General features: G+C 42.5%; 1 protein-coding gene across 3 annotated transcripts in view; it reads left to right on the top strand.

Moving 5' to 3' along the window:
* jmjd7 (jumonji domain containing 7) overlaps positions 1-10,752 on the top strand; it is a 30,391-nt gene extending 19,639 nt beyond the window's left edge. Inside the window, exons 7-9 of one of the 3 annotated variants that reach the window (XM_055640986.1) lie at positions 4,446-4,605; positions 8,904-9,023; positions 10,156-10,752. In XM_055640986.1, the coding sequence (XP_055496961.1) occupies positions 4,446-4,605; positions 8,904-8,992 (249 nt within the window). In that variant the 3' untranslated portion in view covers positions 8,993-9,023; positions 10,156-10,752. Of the gene's footprint in view, positions 1-784; positions 973-4,445; positions 4,606-8,903; positions 9,024-10,155 lie in introns of those variants that run through there. The other 2 variants (XR_008724068.1, XM_055640985.1) reach the window with 2 other exon arrangements.
* The last annotated feature ends 4,150 nt before the right edge of the window (positions 10,753-14,902 follow it).

Genomic DNA, 14,902 nt, shown 5'->3' with positions numbered 1-14,902 from the left:
CAGGCCCAGTGCTGACAAACGCTCATCGTAGGTTAACCTCATTCCTGGGATCATTCTTGTAAACCCTCTCTGGACCCTCATCAGAACCAGCACATCTTTCCTCAGATATGTAAGGTTAGTGGCATTGGTTGCCACAATTGACTATATCCTTTCAGAGCCAGTTTGGAGAAGCTAGACAGCATTCCCCCTCTTGTTCACTATGCTGATAAATATGGAAGTAAATGCATTTGGTGGGCACAGCATTGGACTACTCAGGCAATATACCTGGTCGAGACCAGACGATTCAATCCGGTCCAGATAGACTTCCTTTTTGTGTCACAAACACTCACATCACAGCCGTGATGTCTGACCACTGCTGCCTCCTGCTGGCTGGCTGTCAACCCTTGTGCATTGCCTTGAAGTCCCCATCTCACTGCCAAATGTAGGTTATAAGATTATCCTCAAGGTCAAGTGTGCCCATTCTGCTCTGACCTGTTTTGTGTGTTGTATCAAACACTTTTGCCAAATCCATTGGGGAAGACACATACATAAGAGGGATGATAATGCCAGGCAGTGCGGACACTCAGTTCAGAGCCCTACTATGCATTGATAATGGTGAGATCTGCTTATATCCACAATCAGTCTCCATTGATCAGCATCTTTGGTATGTTAGATCAAAGATGTTGATCAAAGTTAGATCTGTTTTCAATTAGTTTGAACTGACACAGGGTCCAAGGTCAATCACAAGAAAAGTAAGGCCATGTTCTTCCACCAAACTTTCATTCCCTTCACTAAATACCCACAGGTGCTGTAAATCTGGTGCCAAGGAGCCGGGGTGTGCAACAATTAATGTCTGGATCAAATAGCCACGGTGAAGGAGAAGTAAGGAATGAGGTGGGCTATCAAATGGTCATCAGGTGCTCAGCACACTCAGTGTATCCCACAGCCACTCCTCCACCACGGATATTGGGAAATTAGTTCAGCAAGGTGATTGGAGTTTCAGTGGGGGAGCAATTTGGGAATAGTGATCATTATTCTGTAATTTTTAAGGTAAGGAGGGATGTGCAAAATTGGGGGTGGGGAGTTACAGCAGTATTAGGCAGGAACTGGAGAGCAAAATATGGAAACATAGAAAACAGGGGCAGGACTAGGCCTTTCAGGTGCAGGAGTAGGAGTTTGCGGATGACACAAAGCTGGGGGGCAGTGTTAGCTGTGAGGATGATGCTAGGAGACTGCAAAGTGACTTGGATAGGTTGGGTGAGTGGGCAAATGCGTGGCAGATGCAGTATAATGTGGATTAATGTGAGGTTATCCACATTGGTGGCAAAAACAGGAAAGTAGACTATTATCTGAATGGTGGCCGATTAGGAAAAGGGGAGATGCAACGAGACCTGGGTGTCATGGTACACCAGTCATTGAAAGTAGGCATGCAGTTGCAGCAGGCAGTGAAGAAAGCAAATGCTATGTTAGCATTCACAGCAAAAGGATTTGAGTATAAGAGCAAGGAGGTTCTACTGCAGTTGTACATGGTCTTGGTGAGACCACACCTGGAGTATTGCATACAGTTTTGCTCTCCTAATCTGAGGATAGACATTCTTGCCATAGAGGGAGTACAGAGAAGGTTCACCAGACTGATTTCTGGGATGGCAGGACTTTCATGTGAAGAAAGACTGGATAGACTCGGCTTGTACACGCTAGAATTTAGAAGATTGAGGGGGGATCTTATAGAAACTTACAAAATTCTTAAGGGGTTGGACAGGCTAGATGCAGGAAGATTATTCCCGATGTTGGGGAAGTCCAGAACTAGGGGGTCACAGTTTAAGGATAAGAGGGAAGTCTTTTAGGACCGATAGGTGAGAAAATCATTTTTTACACAGAGAGTGGTGAATCTGTGGAATTCTCTGCCACAGAAGGTAGTTGAGGCCAGTTCATTGGCTATATTTAAGAGGGTGTTAGATGTGGCCCTTGTGGCTAAAGGGATCAGGGGGTATGGAGAGGCAGGGATGGGATACTGAGTTGGATGATCAGCCATGATCGTATTGAATGGCGGTGCAGGCTCAAAGGGCCGAATGGCCTACTCCTGCACCTATTTTCTATGTTTCTATTCGGCCCTTTGAGCCAGCACCGCCATTCAATATGATCATGGCTGATCATCCAAAATCAGTACCCTGTTCTGGCTTTTTCCCCATATCCCTTGATTCCCTTAGCCATGAGAGCTGTATCTAACTCTCTCTTGAAAACATCCAGTGAATCGACCTCCACTGCCTTCTGTGGCTAAGAATTCCGCAGATTCACTTTTTAAGAAAGGAGGGAGAGAGAAAATGGGGAATTATAGACCAGTTTGCCTTACATCGGTAGTGGGGAAGATGCTGGAGGCGATTACTAAAGATGTTATAGCAGCGCATTTGAAAAGCAATGACGGGATCGGCCAAAGTCGGCATGGATTTATGAAGGAAAAATCATGCTTGACTGATCTTTTGGAATTTTTTGAGGATGTAGCAAGTAGAATGGATAAGGGAGAGCCAGTGGATGTGGTGTATCTGGACTTTCAAAAAGCTTTTGCCAAGTTCCCACACAAGAGATTAATGTACAATGTTAGAGCACAGGGTATTGGGGGTAGGCTGCTGACATGGATAGAGAACTGGTTGGAAGACTTTCATTTCACTGCACATCTTGTATGTGTATGTGAAATAAAGTTGACTTGACTTGATTTGAGACAGGAAGCAAAGAGTAGGAATTAACAAATAAACCTGTTCTCGGAGCAGAGTTTATGCAAGGATCTCTGGCACAATATGCAAAGCTCAGTTTCCTTCATTCTCATAGTAAGGGCTATGAAGGGCAATGAAGAACTTACTCTCAACCCACATTCATTCTTGTACAGAATATCAATGGACTACGTCCCTGTTCCTTCATTCTCTGATTGTGAGCAACTCATTTAACACAATTACAGCTGGCTGAGGGGGTGGACCACTTAACACAGTTCCAGCTGGGAATACCTATTCTTTGTTTACTTCTTATTTAGCATTTCAGTGGAATAAATACTTTAATTTATCTAATTCTATTTGAAATTAACACTGTACAGCGCTCTGGATTTGCTAGTAAGTTGTTAATTGATTCAATCAGCTGGGATAAACTGAGGCTACCTGCCACCAGAGGACCCCACAGTTCTATTTTGTTTCAGATAATTTTCTATTTTTCTGTTCTTCTCACTCATTGTGTCCCATAGGCTCTGACCGTTGCTGGTTTATTTCCAAAGGTACCAATCCATGCCAAGGATTTATAGGATCAGCTTCATGCAATGGCCATCCTTCTGTCACAAGGTTGGACGCCGGGATGATTGCACAATGTTTAATTACATTGTCAACTCCTTAGTAAAGGAAGCAGTCCATTACTTCATGCTTGTCTACTGCAAGACCGAGCCAACCTTTGGGCATAGGCTGAGAATTGGCAGATCACATTTACGCTTTAAACGTGCCAGGCAAGGACCATCTTCAGACTTTCAATGACATTATCATTGCCAAGTCCCCCACCATCAATGTCTTAGATAGACACAAAATGCTGAAGTAACTCAGCGGACCAGGCAGCATCTCTGGATAGAAAGAATGGGTAACGTTTCGAGTCGAGACTCTTCTTCAAACTGAGAGTCAGGGGAGAGGGTGACACAGAGATAAAGAAGGGTGAGGTGTGAAAACGAGGCCAAAGGAGATGAGGTTCAGGAAAATGTAGAATAGATCATTGTTAGCTTGGAGAAGATGACAACAAAACATAGAGAAATAAAATAACCGACAATATCATAAAGGTCACTGGCCAGAAACAAGACTGGATTTGCCATATAAATGGTTCACCACAAGACCAGGCCAGAGGCACACGAGTGTTTGAGGGACGACGGGGTGGTTGGGTTGGATTTGCCAGCTACTGGCAGGCTGCAGGCATCTTCTGCCAGGCGGGCTTGGGCCATTTCCTTATCGTACACTTCCCCACCCCCCCCCCTCCAGACCGCAACAATCGGGGGTTGGGACTCGATGAAGCGGAGCCGGGAGCTCTGAGCAGACTCACTCACTCGCTCACTGGGTCAGTGAGGCGGGCTGGCGGCTGCTCTCCCATCACAACTGTTCATGTTCATTTCCGACCTACAGCCAATGGAATGGACTCCTGGCCTAAGTAGAAATGTTGCTTTATCCAAAAAGCTGCCATTGAATGAAATATTACGCTCACCCATGTGAATATTGCAATTACATTAAACTGGTTGAATAAGTCAAATGTTCTAACAATGGGCACAGCCAGAAAGAAATGAAATGATTACACATTTTAATATTCAGAGATTTGAGTTATAGTGAATATAATCAGAATTATTATGCATGAAATGCAGAGAGAAATGTGAAATGGCAAGTTCTGATCTTCGAGCTGTCACTCAAATACTCTGATTTAACATAATGAATGGACCCTTTGCTTGCTCTCAAAACCAGGTACCTTGGATTCCTCTGGATCCTCTGAACCCGGACCTCAGTCGTTTCCCTGAGTACTCCCTTGCAAGACCTACCCACTGCACAGTGAGAGCAGGCGAGATGCTGTATCTTCCCTCTTTGTGGTTCCACCATGTTCGCCAGTCACACGGCTGCATTGCAGGTACAGAATTAATGCAATTGTCCTGTAAGTAAGTCATAGCCACCAGACTTTACAGTTAACATACTGAACAATGTGCAATACAGGTATGTGATGAACAGCATTCCACAGGGAACTGCATTGAAAGGGGTTATATAGAGAACTGTGTCTACTAAAGGGAATGGTGTGTTCAGTTTAGTTTATTGCCACGTCTACTGAGGTACAGTGAATATGGTGTTATACAGGGAACTATGTGCACTGAAATGCCACTATACAGTAAGTTGTATGTACAGCACATTGTGTTAAGCAGGGAGCTGATATACTGAACAGCTTTGTACAGGGTACTGCATACCGAACAGTGTGTTACACAGGGAGGTGTAAATGCTGCACATTGTGTTACTTAAATATCTGTATATATTAAACAATGTTTCACAGATGTGTGTAGTGATCCATGTGTTACTCAGGGAGTTGGAAGTAACAAAAATGAATAACACAGATGGGTACTGAACAAGGAACTGCATGGATGAAGCTCTGAGTTCAGTTTGTACAGCTCCACTAGATTTTGAATCTTTGTGAATGTCAAGCATTCATAAAAATGTGAAAGCTTTGACAGGCAGCACAGAAAAATTTGCAGAAAATGTTTCCATACGTCACCGGAGATTTCAGACATCTGCACTGTTCTGCTTCAGGATTTCCGTTCCTTTAAAACAATCTCAAAATCACAGTGGGAAAGATTGGATCTAGGCAGCTGTTGATTGAGATGGTTGGAGGGGATAGGTAGGGTCATTGGCAATTTTGTCCAAAGAGTTTGAGGCACATTAATGCTTTATATTGTTCAGTCCCATGTGTGTATGTGTGGAGATACAAGATTAATCCCGCTCATCTTCCTTCAGAGTCCCCCTTTTCCCTTTCACCCCCCTATTTCCCTTTACATTCCACTCCTCTTCTTACCTGACACACTTTTGTCTCCATTTTACTTCCATCTTTTGATACTATCTACCAATCAACACCTCCTGACCTGTATCCACCTATCATTTATCAGGCTTTGTCCCCCCATAAATTTTCCACCTCTCTTTTCTAGCTTTCTCCACCCCTACATCAATCAGCTTGAAGAAGAGCCCTGACTCAAAACATTGGTTGTCCATTCCTTCCAAGATGTTGCCTGACCCGCTAAGATCCTCCAGCACTTTGTGTTTTGCTCAAGATTCCAACACCTGCAGTTTCTTGTGCCTCCAAGATTAAATTATGTTGTTGTCTCTTCACATAAGAAGATATGGTACAGGTGCAATGGAAAATCTATAGCAAATTGCCTCAGTTATCAATAGTTAATCACAGGATCACTGGTATTAAAGCAATGTTATTGATTAATATTCTTGGCATTGAATTCCAGAAATATATTCTGTATTTTGGGTCTGATTTTTCTTTTCCTGATATTTTAAATATAAATCTTTTCTGTTTGTGGACTACATCTTCACGTCAAACAAGCATTTTGCCAATGCCTTTTTATTCCATTTTACTTTAACCACAGTATGTAGCCTTTTTCCCCAAATGCTGACATATAAATATCTATGACATAATAAAGGTCTCAAAACAAACCTTTGCTCTTTGTATCTGTGTCACATATCTTTATAATTCCAAAGACCATAATTAATCTTCTCTGACATAAACGCTGCTTCGGTTCAGTTTAGTTTATTGTCATGTGTACCGAGGTACAGTTAAAAGTTTTTGTTGCGTGCCATCAACTCAGCGGAAAGATTTATTTTTACCAGACAACAGCAGTAAATTTGTGCTGTGTATGACACGGTGCTCACAATTCCTCTTGATGAATCGCACCATATTACCTTTACTAATGTCTTAGATTCACCATAACATCCCATGTTTTATATTATGATCCTAATACCAAGTATTTCATTATTTATTGTTAGTCAAATACAATACAATACAATTGTTTATTGTCATTTGAACCTCAAGAAATTTGGTTTCTGCAGCCATACAACAAGAAGAAACAATTTTACAAGACACGCAACCAACTCAATTCACACAAACATCCATCACAGTGAATCTCCTCCTCGCTGTGATGGAAGGCAAATACTTTTAAACATGCCTCATGAATCTGAATCTCATAATCCCTTTTATTGATCTCACTCAAAACACACTTATTTTAAACAAAATGCACCACTTTGCACTTACTGAGATTGAGTCTTATTTTCTTTACCCCTTCCGGTCCAGTATCCTCTAGAATCAAACAAAGGAAAAACAGCCTTTGGTCCCCTATGTCCCTGCTGACCCTGTAATACCCACATTTACCAGGCCTTTGGCCACAGCTTTCTATGCCTTGTAGATTAAAGTACTTGTCCAGATCCTTCTTAAATGTTGAGAAAGTCACTGTCTCCACCATCACCTCAGGCAATGTCTTGCAGATTCCAACCATCCTCTGGAGGAAAGTTTTTCCTCAGATTTCCTCTAACTTTTGTTACTACAGGTACACTTACCTGAAACCTGTGTCCTCTAGTTTTAGATACCTCTACTATAGAGTTGTAGAGCTATGCAGCACGGAAACAGGCCCCTCGGCTCAAACCCATCCTCGGGGAAGAGTTTCTACCTATTTACACCTCGCATAATTTTGTAAACTTCCGAGAGGACCCCATCAGCCTCCTCTGCACCAAGAAATAGAAGCCACCTTATCTAGTCTCTCCTCATCCCAGATAACATCCTGGTGAATCTCCTCTGCATCCTCGCCACTGAAATCATTTACATCCTATGGTGACCAGAACTGTTCATAGTCCTCTGTCTATGGCCTAACTAATGTTTTAAAGTTGTACCATAACCTCCCTTCTCTTATATTTGATGACCCTGCTGATAAAATCCCCATCTGCCATTTCACTGTGTTCTCTACCATTTCTGACACCTCCACTGATCCTTGAACTTACATCCTGAGTCCCTCTATTCCTCAATACCCTGAGGCCCTACCATTCACTGTGTCCATAGCACTCCTAGTGGTCCTTATAAAGTGCATCACCTCGCACTTTTAAGGATTAAACTCCACCTGCTGTTGCTGCACCCGTCTTATAAATTGATCGATATCATTCTGTAGGTATGTTACAAAACCTACCTGAATCGCCATTGGGAATCTGCCCTCAGCCAGGTCCGCGATTTTGGCGCTGTTTGGAGGGGGCGGGTTTAAAACGCGATTTTTACTAGGCTGTACTAATCGCAGATGTTCAGCCTAGTAAATCATTAACGAAAAATCGCTGCAAGACCCGGTCGCAAAAGGTATTATTAGTTTTATAGGCCTCGATAATATAGTTATAATAGTTTAAAATTACTCTCTGATTCCGCAACATCTCGCAGCCCCAGGGTTTTATAAAGCAAACAATTAAAGGTATGTACCTTATTTTTACATTAAATGGGGCATATATATAACCCTATATATCAAGTTATCTATAGCGAATAGTTCATTTTGGGCTTTTTATATCCCGCAGTATTTTTCTCGGCATTTGAGGGCACTAATCCAGCGCGCTGTCAACGTTCTAAACCAGCGCGTTCCACATGAACACACTAGAAAGCTGATTTAAATGGGCATTTATTTACAGCAATTGAACACTAAATTCCTTCCATTTGGCCTATAAATTAATGTAAATTAGATATAAAAATCATGTTATATTGTGAATTATTTGTGAATAATCTTTGGACACTTAGGCTATTTAAAAATGTTAATCTTTCCTTAAGAAATGGGCCTTTGATTATCCAAGATCACAGCTTTTTTGTAATGTCCATTGAAAATCAATAGGGAACAAGATGCTAATTTCCGAGTATGAAAATGGCCATAACTTCTTTAATACTTGAGATATGAAAGTGAATTTGGTGTCAAATTAAACTTATTGTTATGCTTTATCTGATGGGATAAATTGCAGACTTGATTTTTAAAATCTCAAAATTTTGTAACATTGCTACATTCTGTATGTCTGGTGTTTCCTTTCTACCTCAGAATTGACACTGCCTCCTAGTTTGGAAATGACTGCAAACGTAGCGTTTATGTCATATCCTGTCCTGTGTGAGGTAGATCTAAATAAACAAACTAGGAGTCCTAGATCAGCCATGTGACAGATACACAATGTACCAGTCTCCAACAGCACCCTTCTGTATCCCAGCTGTCATCTAGTCTCTCTAGCAGAGATTTAGCAATTTGATGGCTCAATTGAGTGAAACTTCACTGGTAGAAAAACTGGGAACGTTTCAAAGAATTGGTAAGCATGGCAGGGTTGTGTTCTGCGTATCGGTATAAAAACAGCATGGAATTTAATTTGATCTTTCTATTTCAGTGAATTTCTGGTACGACATGGAGTATGACATCAAGTACAATTATTTCCAGTTCCTGGACTCAATAACAAAAGTGATGAATGCAGTGTGATATACACAGGCTAAAGTGCACGATGAAACAGGCACGTATAAACGCAGATCCATATTTCCTGATCTCATCTGTATCATATTAGGACCAGCCTCTCAACAGTGTTCCTGATGAGCCATTGAGTGGCAACATCAAATTCAAGTATTTGTTTTCACTTTTGAGAGAGAGCCTCCCTGTCCCACTTAGGAAACCTGAACGGAAACCTCTGGAGACTTTGCGCCCCACCCAAGGTTTCCGTGCGGTTTCCGGAGGTTTTTGTCAGTCTCCCTACCTGCTTCCACTACCTGCAACCTCTGGCAACAACCTGCAACCTCCGGGAGGTTTTTGGAGAACATAGATAGGTGACGTTTCAGATAGGGAGCTTTCTTCTGACCCTTCCCAACCCGAAACATCACCTATCTCTGTTTTCCAGAGATGCTGCCTGATCTGCTGAGTTAGTCTAGCACCTGTGTCCTTTTGTGTAAACCGACATCTACTGTTCATTGTTTCTAGCCCTTATTTGCAGATAAGTTACAGATAAGTAAATACAGTGAACAAATATGATGCTTCCCAAATGGAGATCTTTTCCATCGTTCTCAAATTGTGCATCTTATTCTTCTGCTTATTCTGCTTTGAATTAATTTACAATTTTTTAATAACTAACTCATTGAGACTGATGAACCAATTTCTTGGAAGAATCGTTCCATTCCCGTTCCACACTTCTGGGAGTATTGGGTGACATTTAAAATTCTAAGAGAGTAGAGGCACTAATGTGCCTTTTTAGCGAATTACATCTATGTGCTAGGCCCAATCCATCTGCTGCCTTTTGAAATCTCCCACTGCTGCTCCCACATTGAAGTAGACTCACTCAAACAATCTCCTTTCAACTTTTTCCCTCTCACCTTAAAACTAAGCCCTCTGGTCGTTGACATTTCCACCTTGGGGAAACGGCTCTGACTGTCTACTCTCATAATTTTACGTATTTCTATAGTTTCCCCTCAGCCTTTGACACTCTGCAGTAAACATTCCACGTTTGTCCAACCTCTCCTTATAGTTAATACCCTCTAATTCAGGCAGCATTTCCAGTATACCTAATCCATTTGCAGAGGGAGGGAAGAGGCCTAGGTCCCTGAGGGGTTGAACTGTGCTCAATGAACAGCAGACTAACATGTGTTTCTGTTATCCAGATGGTTCAAGCTGTGGAGAGCCATGTGCTAATGTGTCGAGTGGCAAATTGAAGTGGGTCCAGGTCATTTCTGAGGCAGAAGCTGATTTGTGTCGTAATCAACGTCCTGAAGAACTTAACAGTGGATTTAAGTGCTGCTGGACCATAGTCATTAAGGCAGGTCACCCGTTCTCTTCTTGGGTACTAGTACAATAGGTACCCCTCTGAAGCAGGTGGGAACCTCAGACTGCAGAAGCAAGATGTTGAAAATGTCCTTGAATACTTCAGGCTGTTAGTCCGCATAGGTTTTTAGCATTCGGCCAGGTACACCGTCTGGGACTGGCATTTAGCCGAAACAATATCCAACTGTATCAAGCAACTTATTTATTTGATGTAATTTAGAGCTGTAGGGTTTTCTTTCTACCTCATCAATTTCAATAATAGAGCATTGGCAATGTGGAACAATGGTGAACCAGTTTCATTCTGTAAGAGGAGAACCAGTCTTCTGCAATGACTTGGCCCTTCCTGTTTTTCAACATGCATCTAATCTTGGTCACTGTTATAAAATCTGAATATTGTGTAAAGAGGCTGTCATTTATAAAGCATTGTCATTATCAGTTTGGAGATTATTGTGCACTTTGTTGGAAATTCAACAACATAACATTTTGAAGTGATACGCCATCTATTAGCAAGAGTGAATAACAATTTTTGGTTATATTGTATCGTGTTGAGAATGTGCCTAGACCCAGAGTATGCAAATACCAGATGCTCACATTTTATTGGTGTTTTAGCTGAACCACGCATCTCATATGTTATTCAGGGACAGTTTCTTCCCAGCTGTTATCAGGCAACTGAATCGTCCTATCACCACCAGAGAGCAGTGCTGAACTACTATTGGTGACCCTCGGACTATCCTTGATCGGACTTTGCTGGCTTCACCTTGCACTAAACACTATTCCCTTATCATGTGTCCATACACTGTAAATGGCTCGATTGTAATCATGTATTGCCTTTCTGCTGACTGGTTAGCATGCAACAAAAGCTTTTCACTGCACCTCGGTACACATGACATCAAACTAAAACTGAACTCATAGAACATTTTTGATAACAAATCAATCGTGCAGTTATCCAAGCAGAGATCATCAGAGTCCTGCAGGGAAAGGAAATGCGTTTAGATCATCAGAATCAGAATGCTTTATTGTCATTGCATGTGTCACACACAAGATTACTGTGTCTCTCCATTTAAAAGAACTTCAAACATTCACATACGCATACCGTTTTACACTCCCTCCCTCCCCAAACCCACCCATGGATTCACATTTACATAAATTAACACAGTCTCCCCCCCCCCCCCCCCCCCCCCCTCCCTTCCCCATAGCCCCTCCCGAGACAGAGTTCAGTTCCAAGATTGCTGATGGGTAAAAGCTGTTCTTGAGTCTGGCAGTGCTTGACTTTAGCGACCTGTACCTTTATCCTGAGGGCAGCAGTGTGAAAAGGTGGTGACAAAGATGTGCAATGTCTTTCACAATATTACAGGTCCTGCAGCATAGAACAATTTGCAGAAAATGTTTCCATACGTCACCGGAGATTTCAGGCATCTGCACTGTTAGGATTTCCGTTCCTTTAAAACAATCCAAAAACACAGTGGGAAAGATTGAAGGATCTAGGCAGCTGTTGATTGAGATGGTTGGAGGGGACAGGTAGGGTCATTGGCAATTTTGTCCAAAGAGTTTGAGGCACATTAATGCTTTATATTGTTCAGTCCCATGTGTGTATGTGTGGAGATACAAGATTAATCCCGCTCATCTTCTTTCAGAGTCCCCCTTTTCCCTTTCACCCCCCTATTTCCCTTTACATTCCACTCCTCTTCTTACCTGACACACTTTTGTCTCCATTTTACTTCCATCTTTTGATACTATCTACCAATCAACACCTCCTGATCTGTATCCACCTATCATTTATCAGGCTTTGTTTACATAAATTTTCCACCTCTCTTTTCTAGCTTTCTCCACCCCTACGTCAATCTTACAGGTCCTGCTGCGGCATCTGGAGTGGTAAATGTCCTCCAGAGGGGGCTGGGGTAGTCCAATGATACCCTGGGCAGTTTTTATCACCCTCTGGAGAGCTGCTCTGTCAGCTGCTGAACAGTTCCCAAACCAGGCAGTTATGCAGTAAGTCAGTATGCTTTCTACCGAACAGCGGTAGAAAGACTCCAGCAGTTTAGCAGACAGATGGGCCTTCCTCAGTGTTCTGAGGAAGTAAAGTCTCTGATGCGCCTTTTTTACAACTACAGCAGAGTTCACAGACCATTTAAGATCCTCACTGATGTTGATCCCCAGAAATGTAAAACTAGGCACCCTCTCCACCTCCTCGCCCCCTATCTCCAGTGGCCTGAGCTCCGCTCTATGTCACCTGAAATCAGTGATGATCTCCTTTGTCTTTTTAGTGTTCAGAGAGAGATTGTTGTAAGCACACCACTCAGAAAGTCTGTGCAACTCCTCTCTATAAGCGACCTTGTTCCCATTTGAGATGAGCCCCACCACGGTTGTATCGTCCGCAAATTTTATGATCCTATTTGCGGGGTGATGGGGCAAGCAGTCATGTGTGTATAGGGCGTAGAGGAGCGGACTGAGCACACAGCCCTGCAGTGATCCTGTGCTGAGGGTCAGGGATGTTGAGGTGTAGGGTCCAAGTATCACCGTCTGTGGGCGTTCACTGAGAAAGTCCAATATCCACCGACACAGTTGACTGTTGAGGCCAAGGTCTAGCATTTTTGTGATCAGCTTGCTGGGTATGATTGTATTAAAAGCTGAGCTGTAATCAACAAAAAGCATCCTGACATATGACCCCTTCTTCTCTAGGTGTTGTAGTGCAGCATGGAAGACAGTGTTTACGGCATCCTCTGTAGATCTATTAGCCCTATATGCATACTGGTGTGGGTCGAGTGAGGGGGGGAGAGATAATTTAAGGTGACCTAGGACCAGCCTTTCAAAGCACTTGGCGATTACAGATGTAAGAGCAACGGGCCTGTAGTCATTGAGGGAGTTGATGTTTGTCTGCTTGGGCACCGGGATGATAGTGGTGATTTTTAGGCACGCTGGCAACAGATCATGTTGGGTTGTTCTCTGAACATGTCCGAATCATTTGACAGAATGGTTTATCAGCAGATATTTTCAAACACCAACACTTTGCTTGGCTGGTGGTGAGGACACGCTTTCCTGTCAGTAACACCCCACTCTTCCCTTGTAACAGTTGCACTAGAAATAAGAACAATGCCAATATCCATCTGGAGTGCGCTTTATTGGGAATATTTTGTTCATTGGTTCATTGCTACAGCTGCATAATGTATGTCTGCACTGTTCTCATTCTCACACACACAAACAAATATCACTTGCTGCTGGAGAACCATCAACCCAGTGAAAAATGCCTGAAACTAGTATTCCAGAACCATGTCCCTCAGCAAACTGCCCAGTACTATGAAGCTGTTACTGTTGCAGAGGGACATGTAAAAGCTGCAAGAACTCTGGGGAAGGGCTACAATTTATGGCCCTTCTGCCATTACACACAGAGTGTTTGGAATCTGCATTAGAACCCCCATGAATTTTGCTCAAGGTGTAGGTGCAAACAATAACTGATATCCTGTTAACATTGCAATTAGAATTACATGAATTGTGCTGAAAATGTTCACTTGTGTCACATATTTGAAAATGGTGTGAATAAAGTATATTTTGCCATTGAAAATACTTTTCTGGGGCAAGCCTTTGGGCACTTCCAGCACTAAGACACCTGCAGGTAAGATGTGCAGGAAGGAACTGCAGATGCTGGTTTACACTGAAGATGGACACAAAATGCTGGAGTAACTCAGTATCGAGAGAGAGAGAGAGAGAAGGAATGGGTGACGTTTCAGGTTCAGACTGAAGAAGGGTTTCCACTTCTGCAGGGAAGATGATGTACAGACCAAATTTTGCCTTTAGCCCGACAAACCAATGTCAGGGAAGTCTCACTTTCCCTCTTGTATTCACCACCCTCATTGATAGGTATAAGAAGGCCAAATAAGTGCTTACACCCCTGTCAACACACAGATGCCAACATATTGGTGTGCTAATTAGACCTGTATTTGACATCCATATTCAGGAGAAGTTAGACTGGGGAGACCAAAGAGAAAAATGATCAACAACTGCAGGCTTGGGCCTTGTCACAACTGAATCTTGATGTGCTGGAAGAATGGGCAAGATAAACTTTGCCCCCTCCTATCCAAATCAACTTGGCATGTCCTTTAGGTGGCACTGGAATTTCCGGGTGACTGCCTAAATGATGCATCAAGATATCAGTTTTATCCTTAAATATGATACTGCGTGGTGTAGGTGACAGACTCCAGCCATTAAACTGTGGGCTCTAAATAGTAAATACAATTTCATGAGCTGATTTTACCAATTACACATTTAAATGTCAACAGTAGTGTCAATTCTAGCCACAGAGCTGCATAAGATGGAGTATTGAAACCTCTAAGTACTTAGAACTGATGTTGCCCATTAAACCCATTGTACCATCATGGACTCAACCCACAAAAGTGCATTGCTGAACCAGAAGCCATTTGTAGCCCAGTAAGCATAGAGGCAATGGGGAAACAATTTGGTGTAAATTAGGTACCAGGCAGCTGAGTTTCGGATGAGCTAAGTAAGTAAAAATGCAAGGCATTAGTTCTTTAGACACCCAATGCCAAGAACAAAATACTGGTGATTCTTCTCCAGTCCAAGTGATTGAGTCTC

This window comes from Leucoraja erinacea, chromosome 9 (genome assembly GCF_028641065.1).
Source record: "Leucoraja erinacea ecotype New England chromosome 9, Leri_hhj_1, whole genome shotgun sequence".
Classification (NCBI taxonomy): Eukaryota; Metazoa; Chordata; class Chondrichthyes; order Rajiformes; family Rajidae; genus Leucoraja; species Leucoraja erinaceus.
This window is presented reverse-complemented; position numbering and strand designations above follow the sequence as displayed.